General features: G+C 54.1%; 4 protein-coding genes across 4 annotated transcripts; 2 read left to right on the forward strand and 2 right to left on the reverse strand.

Moving 5' to 3' along the window:
- Positions 1-474: 474 nt before the first annotated feature.
- GUITHDRAFT_115639 (hypothetical protein) lies at positions 475-3,979 on the reverse strand (the record flags this gene model as incomplete). The annotated part of the gene is made up of 16 exons (XM_005825222.1): positions 475-555; positions 648-711; positions 765-819; positions 874-898; positions 954-997; positions 1,235-1,362; positions 1,526-1,653; positions 2,421-2,519; positions 2,583-2,733; positions 2,914-2,999; positions 3,049-3,120; positions 3,178-3,268; positions 3,330-3,464; positions 3,621-3,736; positions 3,780-3,864; positions 3,915-3,979. 16 exons carry the CDS (start codon positions 3,977-3,979, stop codon positions 475-477), a joined length of 1,425 nt encoding a protein of 474 aa, XP_005825279.1.
- Positions 3,980-4,628: 649 nt separating this feature from the next.
- On the forward strand, positions 4,629-6,908 carry GUITHDRAFT_115640 (hypothetical protein; the record flags this gene model as incomplete). Its single annotated transcript, XM_005825223.1, has 12 exons — positions 4,629-5,558; positions 5,613-5,648; positions 5,706-5,763; positions 5,818-5,842; positions 5,914-5,945; positions 5,996-6,033; positions 6,219-6,263; positions 6,308-6,405; positions 6,462-6,545; positions 6,588-6,678; positions 6,785-6,833; positions 6,880-6,908. The coding sequence occupies 12 exons, from the start codon at positions 4,629-4,631 to the stop codon at positions 6,906-6,908; spliced, it is 1,515 nt and encodes a 504-aa protein (XP_005825280.1).
- A 629-nt stretch (positions 6,909-7,537) lies between these two features.
- Positions 7,538-10,237, reverse strand: GUITHDRAFT_115641 (hypothetical protein; the record flags this gene model as incomplete). The annotated part of the gene is made up of 12 exons (XM_005825224.1): positions 7,538-7,570; positions 7,617-7,667; positions 7,881-7,949; positions 8,228-8,283; positions 8,330-8,399; positions 8,441-8,500; positions 8,729-8,780; positions 8,834-8,954; positions 9,007-9,184; positions 9,243-9,287; positions 9,498-9,627; positions 9,681-10,237. 12 exons carry the CDS (start codon positions 10,235-10,237, stop codon positions 7,538-7,540), a joined length of 1,422 nt encoding a protein of 473 aa, XP_005825281.1.
- A 993-nt stretch (positions 10,238-11,230) lies between these two features.
- On the forward strand, positions 11,231-13,675 carry GUITHDRAFT_144409 (hypothetical protein; the record flags this gene model as incomplete). Its single annotated transcript, XM_005825225.1, has 9 exons — positions 11,231-11,799; positions 11,852-11,939; positions 11,990-12,043; positions 12,303-12,446; positions 12,488-12,553; positions 12,723-12,799; positions 12,950-13,108; positions 13,275-13,446; positions 13,526-13,675. 9 exons carry the CDS (start codon positions 11,231-11,233, stop codon positions 13,673-13,675), a joined length of 1,479 nt encoding a protein of 492 aa, XP_005825282.1.
- Positions 13,676-15,437: the final 1,762 nt, after the last annotated feature.

Below are 15,437 nucleotides of genomic sequence, written 5' to 3' on the forward strand. Positions count from 1 at the left end.
GAGGAGGGAGGAGGAACGTACATAGAGAAGTCGGAGGAGAGAAGCAGCTTTGTTGAGTTGCTCGTCTCCTATTCATCATCGATGCATTAGAATTTTCAGGGAAAAGATGTCAGGAGACGGGTAGGGAGAGGAGAGGAGAGGAGAGGAGAGGAGAGGAGAGGAGAGGAGAGGAGAGGAGAGGAGAGGAGAGGAGAGGAGAGGAGAGGAGAGAGGAGAGGAGAGGAGAGGAGAGGATAGAGGAGAGGAGAGGAGAGAGGAGAGGAGAGGATAGGAGAGGAGAGGAGCGGAGAGGGGAGAGGAGAGTAGAGGAGAGGAGAGGAGAGGAGAGGAAAGGAGGGTTATCGCGTGACACAATACCTGTGGTATACCTCGATTTCAAGGCAATAATCTCTTGTCTTCTTCTTCGTCGTCCCCCTCTTCTCCAACAGCATCCCATCACAACCATCACAACCATCACAACCATCACAACCATCATCAACCCCCCAACACAACTCTCACCTGCTCCAGCGCAAACTTGCTCAGCTTGCTCTCCAGCACCGAGGCGCAGGCCTGCAGCTGCAACCAGACTTCATCACTTGCTCCCTCCTCTCCTACACTTGATCCCTCCTCTCCCTCCCTCCTCCCCATCTCCTCCCTCCCTCCTTCACCATGGAATCGCTTGATTCATCCTTGGGGATTCCCAGGACCCCCGCTAGCTCCTCTAGAGCTGACCTGCACAGCATTTCCTGTCACATCCAAGTGCCTGACCCAACACGCGTCCTCACCGAAACTCCCTGGACTCGACGTCGAGCTCGATGCTGTCGCTCGCCGACAGGCTCCCTGCTCAGAGCAGCTAAGACAGGATGCGCTGCAGGCTAAGGGGGAGGAGGAAACCTGCCCTGGTATCGACCGACTTGCCCTGCAGCTTGCAAGGTCACAGCAGGATCGCAGAGCTCGAGAGGTGATGTCACTACCTTGCTCTTGCTCTCCTTGATCTTTTGTAGCTCGCTAGCCCGATCTGCAAGCCAAACATCATCCATTCAGATTGTACATCACATCTCTACTTCTACACCATCATCTTTCTTTTTATACAATCTCCTCTCCCTCTACACCTTCTTTCTTTATACACAATCCTCTCTTTGAACACCTTCATCTTTCTTTTACACAATCTCTTCTCTTTCTACACCTTCTCTTCTCCTTATGCACACCTTCCGTTCTCACTCACAATCTTCTCTTCTCACACACGTCTACATACCCGAGTATTCCATCCCGATCGCGTAAGACAGCAACCAATCCAGCACCACATGCCTCTCCCTCTTATCCTTTGGTGCTTCCCAATCCGACGCTCCCAGATCTTGCAAGTAACTCTTCATGGCCTTGTCCCTTCGTATCGCATATCAGCACAGACTCGTACTCTTCCCTCCTCTCCCTCCCTCCCTCCTCTCCCCTCTCTCCTTTCCCTCCCTTCCCCTCCCCTCCCCTCCCCTCCTCTCCTCTCCTCTCCTCTCCTCTCCTCTCCTCTCCTCTCCTCTCCCCACTCCCTCACCAGCCAGCCGAGTTGATGTCGTTCAGTGCCGCTCTTTCCTCCTGCGTGTAGAAACGAATCTTGCGGTTCTCTAGCCAGGTGACCAGAAACCTAAAGGATTGCTCTGACTCCAGGTCCAACCCACTGGCCTGCATGAGGAGCTTGTCACAGCAAGCAGCACAGCCCATGGTGCTGGGACATTCACAAGGGAAAGAACAGCATGTCGTTGGACAGAGAGCGAGGACACTGAAAGTTTTGCACAAGGAGATGATGCACGCATAGACCCGGGCATGCTCATTGCTTCGCTTTGACTTCTCTTGGTTGAACACGCCTCCCCTGCTCTCCTCCGCTCATTTCTTCTCTCCTGCTCTCCTCTACTTTGCTGCTTCCCCAATCTTTCCCTCTCCTCTCCTCTCATCTCCTCTCATATCCTCTCCTCTCCTCTCCTCTCCTCTCTCCTCACCTCGCTGCATTCCAGCGCCTTGAGCTTCCTTGCTATCGCTGCCATCGTCCGTCCCGTTGATCCTGAACAACCCACTAACCCCACCCATCCGTGTGAGATACTACCCCTCAATATTCCAATTACAACCCCTCTTTATTAGACTTCATGGACTACCCCACCCCACCGCACAATCCCGAAAATCCGGGCAAAAGGAATCGAGCGAAGGGGGAGGACGGGAGGGAGAGGAGGGGAGAGGGAGGAGGAGGGAAACCGAGAGGAAGGTAGAGAGCATGACGAGAGAAAGGTGAACTTGCTTCATTGAAACAGCAAGAAACATTCGCCCGCCTCTCTCTAGAGAGTTTCCTTAGGTTGGGCTTGATCTCAGTGCAAGGAGGAGGATATCCGTCCAGGCAGGGACCTGGAGAGGAGGAGGAGGAAGTCAGGAGGGGAGGAGAGAACAAGATGATGGTGTACCATCTCAGCGAAAGTGTAGCCGATGTAGATGATCCTTCCAGCTTCGCAAGGAAGCATGAAGACTACTGAGACCTCTGAGGCCTCGTAGTAAGAGACAGCCTGCAGTTCCCGGTCACCTCAAGCCGCTCTGGCAGGCAGGAGCCGCAGTCCTCCTCTCCTCACCTCCTTGGGCAACGATGCTGTCGTCACTCCCACATTGTACGTCTCCACAGCAGGCAGAGTGACCGCGCCGTACTGGAACGCGGAGCCCATGGCTGAATCCTGCATCTCATATGGCCCCTCAACCCACTTGGGTTCCAGCTCGTATCCGTAGCTGAGAGCAACCGATCAGTGAGGAGGTGCGAGGACGCGCAGGAGAGGAGGAGAGAAGCGAGGAGGAACAACGGAGGGGCGGGGCAGAGGATAGGAGCGAAGGAGGATGGAGGGGTGAAGGGGGGGAGGAGGGCACTGATGAGAGTCCAGCATGAGAGGAGGAGGATCACTGCCCACTTACCCGTCAGTCCCAGCGAGGTTCTGATTGATAAACAAGACGCCCGTCGGGCCACCCACAACGATGATAGTGTTTCCTCCGACAAGAACCTATCAAGTCCACGTCACGAGACAGAGAGTGCGTGGCATCGGGACATACGTAGTCGTTCAACATGGCCATGGCCCTGGTCGACATGGAAGGAAACTGGTGGAAGGGAGGGATGACCAGGACCTGTCACGACGTCAAGTCAGCAAGAGCCTTCGTGGGTGGCAAACGAGTAGTTCTGACCGAGTTGGTATTGCGGGAGAGGAAGCGGAGCTGTACGGAGTTCATGTCTGACATGAAGGAGTTTGTGTTCCACTTGTGATCATGCCATGATCTGTCATCCAAGGTGAGTAAGGTGGAGACAAGAGCCCGCCAGCAAGCAGACACGATCTCACGTTCTCAAGCCAAGGATTCTGCGGACATTGTTTGCCGGGCCAGTGTGATCTACACAGTCAGGGTCCGACCACATGGTGACGTGCTTGACGTATGGTGGGCCAGCATCGGGGGACCACTGTCCATGGGCCATCGACCTGATTGGGAGGAGATCCATCAGAACTTGAAGGAGGGATTTTCCCCAGGGATTCAAGCAGACTCGCAGGAGAGACGAGGAAAGCAGCATCGAAAACGTAGAGCAGATGATCCGGTGTAACAGCAACACCGGTTGTGTCCTCTTGTAGAAGGCATACCTGTCGTAGTATCGCAAGGCTCCACCGTGGGTCCAGGAAGGGAAGAAGGAGGAATCCTTGGGCGAGGAAGACAGTCCCAACAATCCGACTACGTTCCAATCAAACCCGTTCTCAATCTGCCATGAGTGAGCTCCGATCACAAGCCTCTAGATGGCAAACCTGGTTCAACATGACCCCGCACATGACCGCAGCCATCAGGAGCACTGATCCAACCGCTAGTCTTACATTACTCCGCATGCTCGGCCTGAGAACAACGCAATGAGCGACACCGACAGCGCATGGTCTGCATGTTACCTCGCTGGAGCATCCATTCCCTGCTCGGCGGAGGCATCAGCAGTGGCCATAGAGCCGTACGTCATCGTTTCCAGTCGGCTTGGCCTCTACCGCGATGACAGCGCCGTCCTTCCTGAGTAACGACATCAGATGCCTGCAGATGGGAAAATCGTTGTGTATCATATCCGCATGACGATGGTTATTGGATCAGGATGCTTTGCTCAATCCCTCTGCCTTTCTCTCGGACTGATCGTCAACAAGGACCTTGCACGAAACTCTGGAATATTCTGCGAGCAGGCCGATGCCGTCGCAACACTCTCATCCACCTCCCTCTCACAGACTTCAACACTTGCTGTGACATCATCATCAAGCAACCCAACCTCTTCCCTCTATATTCCACATCAGCATCAAGCAAGTCAACCTCTTCCCTCTATCTTCCACATCATGCTCTGCAATACTTCTCAATGCTCACCCAACTCAGATGTCCTCGGGGTCATTGCAGAATCCACCCTCTCCTCTGATGACAGTCACGCTACCCCTTGTCCTGTGCGCATGCTTGCTCTCCTCCTCCCTCTCGCTCCCTGCAGCATGTTCTCTTCCTTCTCTCTTCTTCCTCCTCCCTCTCTCTCGCTCCTCGTCATCTCGCCATGCTCCCTCTCCCCTCATCTAACGAACACACGGCATTGCCCACTCAGCCGCGACCCTTCGACAAGATCGTTACAAACAGTTAGAACTATGGTTTGTAACGGAAATATTGTAACGGTAATAATGGCTCCGAGGCGACTTTTGAGACAGCAATTTTCCAATGTTACAAATTCCAAGGAAAACATCGCTGTCCTAGCAAGGCCCGGACCCAGCATGCTGGCGAAGCAGGGGATGGTGGTAGCCGTCCTCGTCGCTTCCACTCCCTGTTGCCTTCTGCTGCCCCCTCCTCCTCGACTTCAACTCTTACCTCTTCCCCTCGACGTCTCTTCCTCCGCCTCCATCCATCCTCCTCTCCCCTCCGCAAGCTCCCTTCGCACACCCGCCACTCGGATCCATGGCCATTCTATCAAGTCGTTCCCTCGCTCCTCTCCTGCTCTTGCCTTCAACGCCCCTTGCTCCGATGGCTTCAAGACGGACGAGCCCTTTGGACCTCTCTCCTTTGAGCAAGTGCCAGGGGTCATCGGTACCTTCAACAGTTTCTACTTGTGCGAACGATGCGGATTCCAGTGCGAGAATGTCACGGGAATGGATGAGCACAAGAAAGGTTGTACCGCCCCTTACTTCCTCGACAACTGCAGCTCATCAGAAGACAGCTACGACCCCTTGACGGATCTCAACGATCCCAACGGCTACAAATATTCCATCAGCTTCGCTTCACACTCCCCAATCTTCCGCATGCTCGAGAGCGCCAAGCGTTCCCTCGCAGGCCGCACAGACCATGGCAAGAAGTTGAACACTTGCTCGCTCAGGAAGGCCGTCTCTCCTCCGATCACCCTGATGAGTGTTGGGAGGGGTTGCCACCGGGTCCTCCTGCGGACTTGTATGCCCAACAATCTTGGTCGGAGGATGAGAAGAAGGAACGCGCTATCAATGAAGGCAAGCGGATGGTCAGACAAGCTGTCGTCTGCCTTTCAGAGGTCAGCATCCAAGGTCGGGCGTGCGAGTGTCTCCCTGAAGGAGGTGAGGATGTCTCCTCATCGTCGACCTCTCTGTGGTGAGTCTGACATGGTCCAGTGGGTGCTCAGCAAACTTGCAAGTTTCATCAAGGAGGTTTGGAAACCTGTCGCAACACGTCCCGCTGACCCGCACCCTCCCTGTTTGTTACAGATACGGGAAAGTCCGCAGGTCATTCAGAAGCATGGTATCAGCGGTGTGTTGATGTACGGTACGGCACAGCTCGACATTTTGGGTGGGTTGAACTGACAAGGCTCTGGCGCAGGAGCTATCAGCCATCTGACATACAGGTAAAGAAGTTCTTTTTTGTCTTGCAAAACAACATGTCATGCACACGATGATGACCGATGAAACTTCACAGTGTTTGTATTGTCGTCTCCTGGATGCTCCACGGTAACTTTCCCTTCCTCATCCTCTCCTTGGTCACACTTCCATATCTATAGGCCTGCGGACGGGATTCTCTCCACTAGATCAAGAGCAGGTAGACCTTTGTGCTGGTCTCCTCCTGCTCCTGCTCCTGCTCCTGCTCCTGCTCCTGCTCCTGCTCCTCGTCCACGTCCTCGTCCTCGTCCTCACTCGACATCGTCCTCTTCCCTGTCCCGGTTCCCATCCCAGTCTTCCATCAGCTCCACCTCCTTGCCGGCCTGCCTCCTGACACTCTTGCAGTGGAAGGGCTTCTTCCTCCTGTACCTCGCCGTGTGCAGCTCGCAGGTCTGCCCCTCTGCTCCTCCTGCCCTCCACTGACGTCTCTGCAGTTCTGGCTCCGCCCTCTCCGCATCACTGCAGCTCTGACGCTCGCGCCATGGCATTCTCGCGTCTTGAACAAGCTTCAGAAGGCTTTCAGCACACCCAAGTGACCGCAGCTCTCCCCTCCCCTCGTTCCTCGTGACGTCCCCTTCATGGCTGCAGAGAACTGGCTCTCGGAATCCTCCTCTTCCTTATCAACATTCTCCTCCCCCTCGTCATTCTGCACGTCGGCCTCCGCGTCTCTGCGTAAGAGCCTTCCTGCCTTCCCACCGAGCTGACCTTCTTCAGATTTGTTCTCAACGCTCCTCTCTTCCCCGACCGCCCTCCTCTCATGCTGTGGGAGAAAGCTGCAGTGGTCATGGGAGCAATCTTGGGGCAGGTACAACCTGCTCCTCCTGCCTTTTCCCCTCCTGCTCCTCCTACTCCTACTCCTCCTCCTCCTCCTGCTCCTACTCCTCCTGCTCCTCCGCCTGAGTTTCAAGCAGGTCATCGCCGGACCCCTCGGATCCATCGGGGGCATCATGTGGCTGTACGGTTTCTCCGCCTCCAGAATCGTTTCCATCCTGTTGTTGGGATAAAGTGGCTGAGCTTCGCCCTGCTGTTCTCTAACAGCTCGCCTGCTGCTGCTTGCGCTTCGCTGCTCGCTGCTCCCCCCTCCTCGCTCTACAAGTTGAGATTCTCCTTCTTGTTGCTTCCTCGGAGAGTTCCGCTCCTCCACTTCACGCGCTTTCCTGGAGCAACAGGTGAGTACTTGGCATGTACATGCTGAACCCTCACGGGGCTTGCGGGCCGAAACTTTGAGGGGAGAGGTGGAGATATGCACTGAAAGAACCGTAAGAATGAGAGAGGAAGAAGGGAAGGGGAGAGGAAGAGGGAGAGGGAGGAAAGAGAGAAGAAGGAGAGGAAGAGGAAGGAGAGAAGGGAGGGGAGTAAGAGGAGGGAAAGAAGGTAGATAAGGGAGATTAGGTAGAGGAGCAAGGAAGGGCTGGGGAGGGGGGAGAGAGAGAAGGGAGAGAGGGGGGGAGGTAGAGGAAGAGACATATTGGATCCGTGTCGCTCCTTCGCTTGTCGACCTTCCCGCCCTCCTCACTGGATGGATTGTTGGTCAGACGATGCGAGCGGGAGGAAAGTTAAGACTCACTTGTCAACATGTTGCACCTGGCAGTGCGAGAAGGGAAGGCAGGGAGAAAGAAGGAAATCAGATGAACAAACATCGCAAACACAAGATTGGCAAATCTTCAACTCACATTGCCTTCATCGTCGATGTACATCTTGTCAAGGTGTCAGTGTCACAGGCACGGACTCTCACGCAACCACCTTGTCTCGAGTGTCGACACCCTTGCCCTTGAGTATTGCCTTCTTCATCAGCTGCGGGGAGCAGGTTGAGCAATCAACAAGGCAGGCGCACAAAGATGTAGTCAAGTTGGCTTGTCAAGCTAGACAAGGAACAATAAGTTTCAAATCTATCGACCTGTGGGTGGGCATACACCGTCGGTCGTTCTCTTGACCGCTGCAGCCGTTGCTGTAGAAACGTTGAGGTCGGTACAAGGTTTCTTCATCGGAGCAGGCAGTAGCGCTCACCCCGTAGCTGTTGCCGTAGATCTCTTCAGAGCGGACGAGGCGTTTCCGTGGTTCAATGACCGTGCGATCCTGAGGACGAGAAGTCAAGTGGATCAGAGAAGGACTAGTAGATGCAGGAGAAGGAAGTATGAACGAGAAAGTAGGACGATAATGGAATGATTGAGATGAGTTGCGAAGTCATCGAGTTGGAGTTGGAGGAGGAGACGATCGGGGAGGACGTAGCAGTGGGAGCGGCATGATTTGAAGTAGGATCGGACGACGGTGGAATGAGATACGACAACATGGAATGTAAACATGGCAGGAGAGAAGATTATCAAGAGATGGAATAGGGAGGAGTATCTCCGAACCTGCTCCTCCATCTCAGATTCGTCATCGTCATCGCTGTCCCCGGCCCTGGTCCCAACTGAAGGAACAAGTCAACGATTTCATGGATGCAATGGAGAAATCACCAGAGAGGGGGCCCTGGGTTGTTGCTGGCGACTTCTTCAGGGGCACCAGGATGGATGAGATGCGCGACAACTGCGATGAGAGTGAGAAGGAGGCGGAGGAGAAGGCTGGACCTCTTGAAAGGCTTCTTTCTTCCTCCTCCTGTGATTTCTCTTCTGCGTCCTGGTTTGTCCCTGGAAGATGAATGAGACGAAGAACAAGTTCTTGTGTGAGAATGTAGTTGACAAGTCATAACAGGTGAAGCCTTGAATGTAAGACAACAGTGGAAGAAATCAGCAAATCAGGTCGAGCAGGCAGGAATGGGCAACAGCGATGTGAGTAAAAGTTGACGAGTAGAGAGGAACATGCAAAGAACCAGGAAAGGTCAAGCATCATTATCCACGGCATCAATTGGAAAATACATTGTTGGTGGATGTTGTTCGTTTCAGCAGCTTTTCCCGCTCGTCGAATTGCCTGAAAATTTTGAATAACTACAAAAATAAATCATCGGCAAATCATCATGATACCTCTGAATCTCATTGTTGTCGAGCCCTGAATCCTTTGAGCTCAACTTGAACTCTTCCTCCTCTGAGCTCTCAAACGCTGCTCCCTTGTGTTTGCCGCCTTGCTTGACCTTGCTGTCTTGTTCTGACAGACCGGCCTCAACAATGGCTCTCAATCGTCAAGACAAAGTACAAACTTTCTTCAGGCGCGGGTTGCGGAGCATTCGTCTTAGTCACTGGATCGGGTGGGTCCACGAAGGTACACTTTTCCATCTGGTCTGGCATGTGAGCAAAGGAGAGAGGAGGGGAAAAAGACAATGAATTGACCATCAGCCTTGCTGGCCTGTTCTCATCAGCCCACACGTTGTTATGCAACTGAACGGGATGAAACCAGTCAGAAACTTCGTTTCCCCGATGTGCCTGTGAAACTCACTTTCGTCTGCTCCAGGGTCAACGAACAGTTGTTGCCTTCCATCACCTGACAAGACGGTCACGTTGCTGCTGCTACACATGAAGACCAACGAAGATGGAGCAGACAAAGGCTGTGCCCATCTTCAAAGATGTGCAGGAGACGGAGGCTGAGCCGCTCAAAGAAAAATGCGCCTGAGGAACGAGTCATCATCGAGCAAGCAAGGTTGTGATGAGATAGACAAGCTTCTTGCGAGTAAGACATCAGAATTATCATCACCGAGTTGCTTCCGAAGGAAGACCTTTCAATCCTCACTTCTGAATCTCCCACCGCTCTAATGCCACTGTTTGCACAGTTGGCAAACCTTGAGCTCTGTGCATAGCACCACGAACTCTCGGCAAGCACGACTCTGTTCCAGTCGTCACCACACCTCTCACAGAGCAGCATCGCATCGCAACTCACGCTGTCAGTGATCGCTTCTCCTCGTCTCTCCCTCCCATGATGCAATGCTTGAACGTCGCTCTCCCCACCCCCGAGAGCAGGATAGACGTCCCGTCCAAGGCATACACCCTGCAGTCCTCGAACCTCCAGGGATCGATGACATCAGTGATGGCATGTATCTGAGCGATCCCGTTGCCCCCAAGGATGTGCATGCACGTCTCCTCCGCCTCCGCCTCATGCTGGAAGCAGATATTCGACAGCTCCCCCGTGGAGCCAGGAAGGAGCATCCACCTTCCATGTATGACCGGGAAGAAGTTGGGTCCCGCGTACAGCTTGACATCTGTCTTATGAACAGCAAGGCGTCCACCCAAGTAGTGATTTCCTTCCTCGATGTAGATGGGGAGAGGGAATTTCACCCCAATGGCTCGGTCCAGGGTCGGGAAGTCCGCCGGGAATCGGATCTGCAGCTGCGTCTTCGGCTTCTCGACGAAGATTTTCCTACGGATGGGACCTCTCCTCTTGTACTCGCCATGAGCGCAGAGGACGAAGAGAGTCAAGATCACCCAGCAGCGGGTCATGCGATTGGCTGGACTGTGTAAGTGTTTCATTCCTCGCTCTCAGGAGAATCGCCGGAACCAGAGCAGATGCCCCATTGTGATCTGAGCTCCTCTTAGCTCGTTTCCTCTCCACTCCCTTCTCCTTCCTCCGTCCCTCTCCTCCCCCCCCCCCTCCTCTCCTCTTCCATCCGCTCCCTGCTTCACTGGTCGCATTGTGACCGCATGTTTATATGATTTTGAGAAATTAATGCTATAGATTCAAAATTAATAAGGATATTTCAAAATAGAAAATAATTTTGGGAGGAGGGGTACTCTAAAGATGATTTGAGAGGGTCATTATACCCACCAATACCAGGTGGGGTCATTTAATTAGAGGGCCAGCCGACCTGGGTAGGTAGGGGTTCACAGGATTGGGAGTTGCACACAATGCGGGGGTGGGGGTGATCCATTCAACACGTATTGGGGCACAGGGGTTCTATGTTGCTGCTGGTTTCCCGGTGGGGTGATATATCACCCCCCTTTTTAGGTACTATCTTCTCTGAATATAGCGGTACAGAGTGGTCATGGAAGACTTTGGTAGGGGTGTGAGGACAAAAAAGATGCAAGTAGGGGTGGGGGTATTTTACCCAGGGGGGGTGAGGGTGAAGGGTGTGGGGGTCGTGCACGGGCTTCGCGGAAATGATAGCGCAGTCAAGAGGCAATGAAAGGAGAGGAAGGGACGAGAAGGAGACAAGGGAAGAAGAATGATGCTGTGATAGAGGAGAAGAGGAGAGGAGAGGAGAGGAGAGGAGATGAATGGGTGGAGAAGAGAAGAACGATGTAGAACAGAGAAGTTGGACCGAAAGGAGGTGGAGAGATGCGAAAAGAGCGGAAGAAGGCTGAAGAGGGAAGTGAAGAAGTGTTAGTTTTCAACACGTCATGTGTTCCAAGGAAAGCATAGGGAGGATCTACTCCTTGTAGTCATTGTCTCTCACCTGTATGCAGCCACATGTAACTGATATGATGCTCAGGAGCATGGCGTCCCGGAGGCTGCCGTCCAGCTTAGCCGCTCGTCTGCGAACTTGCAACCTTTTCAGGCAGGGTCAACGATGCTCCAACTGCGACTGCAAATTTGGCGAGATTTGTCCTCTGAAGGACATCGAAGATATCGTGTCTCCAGCATGCAAGGGAGACGGCAAGAGGAGCTACACTTCAGCAGGGTTGCGCCCTCTACAGAGCAAAGTTGTCAGGGCCAAGAGAGTGAGCGAGGGGGAGCAAGGAGGGCAGAAGTTGTCGACCTCTGCGTGTTTGTCGTTGATGAACGAGAGCTGTGCGGAGAACAGCTACGTCCCTGCGATAGCCGTGGAGATCGAAGACCATGGGATGGATGTCGAGTCGGTGCCAGGCACGACAGGTCCCGCGGCAGTTGGAGCGGAGGACAGGGTGGTTGAGGGGGTCGCCAATGGGGCGGCAGCGGTTCCTCTGAGCAGCAAGAGAGGAGAAATGATGTTCTGTGATGCTCTTGCTGCCGGAACGCTCGAGTCCTACTTCAAGCTGGTAGAGCAGATGAGTTTGCAGGAAGGGAACGAGAACGCTACCTCGAGGTTGTTTTGTGTGTTGGCTGGGTGGAAGCTGAGCACTGAGTTTATCCTTCAGCTTGTCAGTTGTGCTGAACGCTCTTGCACACGACTGTCAGCAAGTGTGGAAGGACCCATGGAGATGGAACACTGTCGATACATTGAAGGTTGAACTTCTCCTGTGCAGATGGGTACTTGTTGACCTCTAGATTCTCAGAATTTTTTGTATGAGAAGATCGAAGGAAATGCAAGTGATTTGTCTCTTACTCAGGTAATGAGTCTTACAAGCAGCCTGATAGCAATCAGATTTTAGAGGGGACAGGAAAGAACAGAGAAGAGGAGAGAAGAGAGAGTCTTTCTTTTCGACTATCCTCTTTGCATTCGCCCTTGTCTTGTTCCTTGCGAGGAAGGAGTGACTGGGAGAAAGGAGGAAGGTGAGAAGGGAGATTAAGAGGAAGAAGGAGAGGAAGCAGAAGAGGAGCACCATGAGCGAAATGTCTCGATCAACTTTCGTCTTGACTGTTATGCAGCTTTCAGCTCTAGCGCGATCCTGTGGGGCTAGAGCCCATGTGTTCCCTGCCGTCTCCTCCGCCGCCTCCATGTCTCAGTGGAGCCGAGTTCCTATCTACAACTCTGCTCTCTCGGCCTTCGATCACTTCCGGGCCCGGCTCAAGGTCTGCTAGCTGTGGGTCATGGTGCTCGAAACTCACTGAAGCCCCAGGCCAATGTGGGCGACTCGAAGTCGAAATCTTTCATCATAGTCAACTTCCGCTCCGACCAGGTTCAGTCCCCCTTCTCCTCTTCCTCCTCCTCCTCCCCCCCCCCCCCCCCTTCTCCACCACCACCACCTCCTCCTCCGCTTCCCTCCTCCGCTTCCCTCCTCAATGCTTGCCCTCTCCCTTTCTGCTCTGCCTCCCTTCGCTTCGACCTCACTCGAAGTGTCCCTACAGTCTCCTCTTCTCGTGAGATGCGGTATGGAATCATTGGGGGCTTCAGCGAGAGTGAAGATGCCGTCCTCATCCTCGACGTGAGAAGGTGCTGCATGTTCCTCCCTCCCTCCCCTCTCCCTGCCCCACTGCACATCCGTCCTTGCATGCTGGTTGTGCTATCACTCATCCCCTTCACCTCCTCTCCGCTTCACTTCCCTGCTTCACTCGCTCCTGACGATGTCGCTCAGAGCTTCGTCTCCGTACTGGCTCCGCCTCGATCGTCTGTGGCAAGGAATGTCCTCCTCCTCCCAAGGAGCTTGCGGCGGCTACATGATGGTCTCGACCTGGGTGCACGAGGAGGCGGAGGATAAGAACGCTCCCCTGTGCCCGATGTTTCTGAGGAGCTGGTCAGAGTCTTCGCTTCCGAGGAGGGAGGAAGGGAGGACGAGGAGCAGGAGGATCCTGCTCCGCTGCTCGAGATTCTCGTGCGGGTCGCTGGGGGGTGCCATGGCAGCACGGGGCAGCATCCGGCAGCATGTGCTGCCGTCCCCCCTCCTCGCAGCGTCTGCCAAGCGGATCTGGGACTCGCTGCGCGGCATCGGGCGAGAGGAAGAGGTTGGGGCGTGAACGAACACAGGAGCTGGTGCTGGTGCTGGTGCTGGTGCTGGTGCTGGTGCTGGAGCTGGAGCTGGAGCTGGAGCTGGAGCTGGTGGAGAGGCAGGGGAGACTGTTCGAGCTGACGGAGGTAGACGGTGGTTTGTGCTGTTCAGCGCCCGGACTTTGACAGTCTTTGTATTCTTTTATTTCTTTGATTCATTCTTGAGGTTTCAAGTGAAGAACAAGACAGATATTCAGTCGGAGATGAGAACCTTGGAGAAGAGATGAGGGGGTCTGGAGCGAGTGAAGGAGGAGAGCGTGTTTGTAGAAACCTGCTGAAGGAGTCAGCTCTGCAAGGGCAGGAAGCCCTGAGCTAAGGGGGGGTAGAGAGAGGAGGAGGAGGAGAAGGAACTGGACAGAGCCAGGAAGGCAGGACAGGAGCAGGAGGACGGAAAGGGTCACCTTCCCTTCCTCCAGCAGCGTCTCTAGTGAGTCGATCCCCTCGAAGTTGGGAGCGAATTTTATCTTCCCAACCTCCTGCTCGCAACAGCTCACGATGAGGGCCATCCTCCCTCCATCCTCCCTCCCTGCTTCCCCTCCCTCCCTCCCTTCCCGTTCCTCACTTCTCCCACCTCCCTCCTCTCCCACCTCCCTCGTTTCCCCATTCCCCTTTCCCGCTTCCAACAACCCTCCCCTCCCTTATTCCTCATCCCTCCTCCCTCCTCCCTCTTTCCACCTCTCCCCTCCCTCCTCCCTCCTCCCTCCTCTACCTGAAGCTGCATACTTCTAGTCCTCCGTGCAATCGTACGAGCTCTGTCAGTCCCGCATCTCCCTCCCACGATCCCTGAAGGAACAACAAGTCAACTCTACAGTCTCACACGACCTCCTTCCCTTCCTCCTTCCCCTCGTCTCCCCTGCTCCTACCTGTTCCCTCCCTCCCCTCCTTCCTCCTCCCCCCTCTCTCCCCCCTCTTCTCTCCTCTTCTCGTTTCTCGTCTCTCCTCTCTCCTCTCTTCTACCCTCCACCAGCTGTCTTGTCCTCTCCATTCCTATACTCTGCTTTCCTCTCCGATCCGTTCTAATCCTCCTCCATGTTCTCTCCTCCCCCTCTTTCTCCTCACCCTCCTCACCTTGTACAGTATCCTGAGAGACGACGGTCACCCAAGGAGTCCCGTCGTCTCCTCTTGTTGTCTTCTGTACCTGCCGCGTCCTCTTTCACCTCATCGTCATCCCCTCCAGTTTCCTTTCCTGGCCCACTGCCAACCGACCGAATCGACCTGAAAGAGCAACCGGCTGTCAGTTCCGTCCTGTTCCTGTCTCGTCTTCACGTCTTCCTGCTCTTATTCTTCCTCGTCCTTCGCTCTCCTGCTCCTTCTTCTGCTCCTCCTCATCTTCCTACCTTCTCCTACTGCTCTTTCTCCTGCTCGCCCTCCCGCTTCTGCCGCTCTCTCGTCTCTTCCCTTCTCCTCTTCTCCTCTCTGCTCCTCGCACTCTCCTCCTTCATACTTGTCGCGCAGACGGCAAAGTTTGGAGATTCGACGGCCACAAGTTCACCTAGGGCAAGATGGGGGCATAAGCAAAACAAGAGCAGGAGAGTCAAACTCTGATAGAGGAAGAAGAGCACGAGCACGAGCACGAGCACGAGCACGAGCACGAGCACGAGCACGAGCACGAGCACGAGAAACGAATGGTGGTGGGTCTTGACAGGAAAGGAGTGACAAACCGATAGCAAACAAGTTGCTCTTGGAGAATGAGACATCTTCAACTGCATTTGAAGTGAGAAGTGAAGAGAAGAGTGAAGACAAGGACAACGAAGACACCAAAGACGAGAAGAACGAGAAGAATGAGAACAACGAGAAGAACGAGAAGAAGAACGAGGAGGAGGAGGAGGAGGGAGAAGAAGAGGAGGGAGCAGGAGCAGGAGCAGGAGCAAGAGCAGGATCAAAAGAGCCTATCAGCAAGGTATTTGTAAGATGACACCTTTGGCTCCAAGCTTGGCAAGAGGGGTTCCGATGAAGACATCTCGATAAGCTTTTTCTTGCGAGAGGGACAGAAGGTTTATGCAAACTTCGTATCTCATCCTGAAACCAACGTCAAGTGAAGGTGAGAAACCTCAGATGTGGGTCATGCTCAGATGAAA

This window comes from Guillardia theta (assembly GCF_000315625.1).
Source record: "Guillardia theta CCMP2712 unplaced genomic scaffold GUITHscaffold_86, whole genome shotgun sequence".
Classification (NCBI taxonomy): Eukaryota; class Cryptophyceae; order Pyrenomonadales; family Geminigeraceae; genus Guillardia; species Guillardia theta.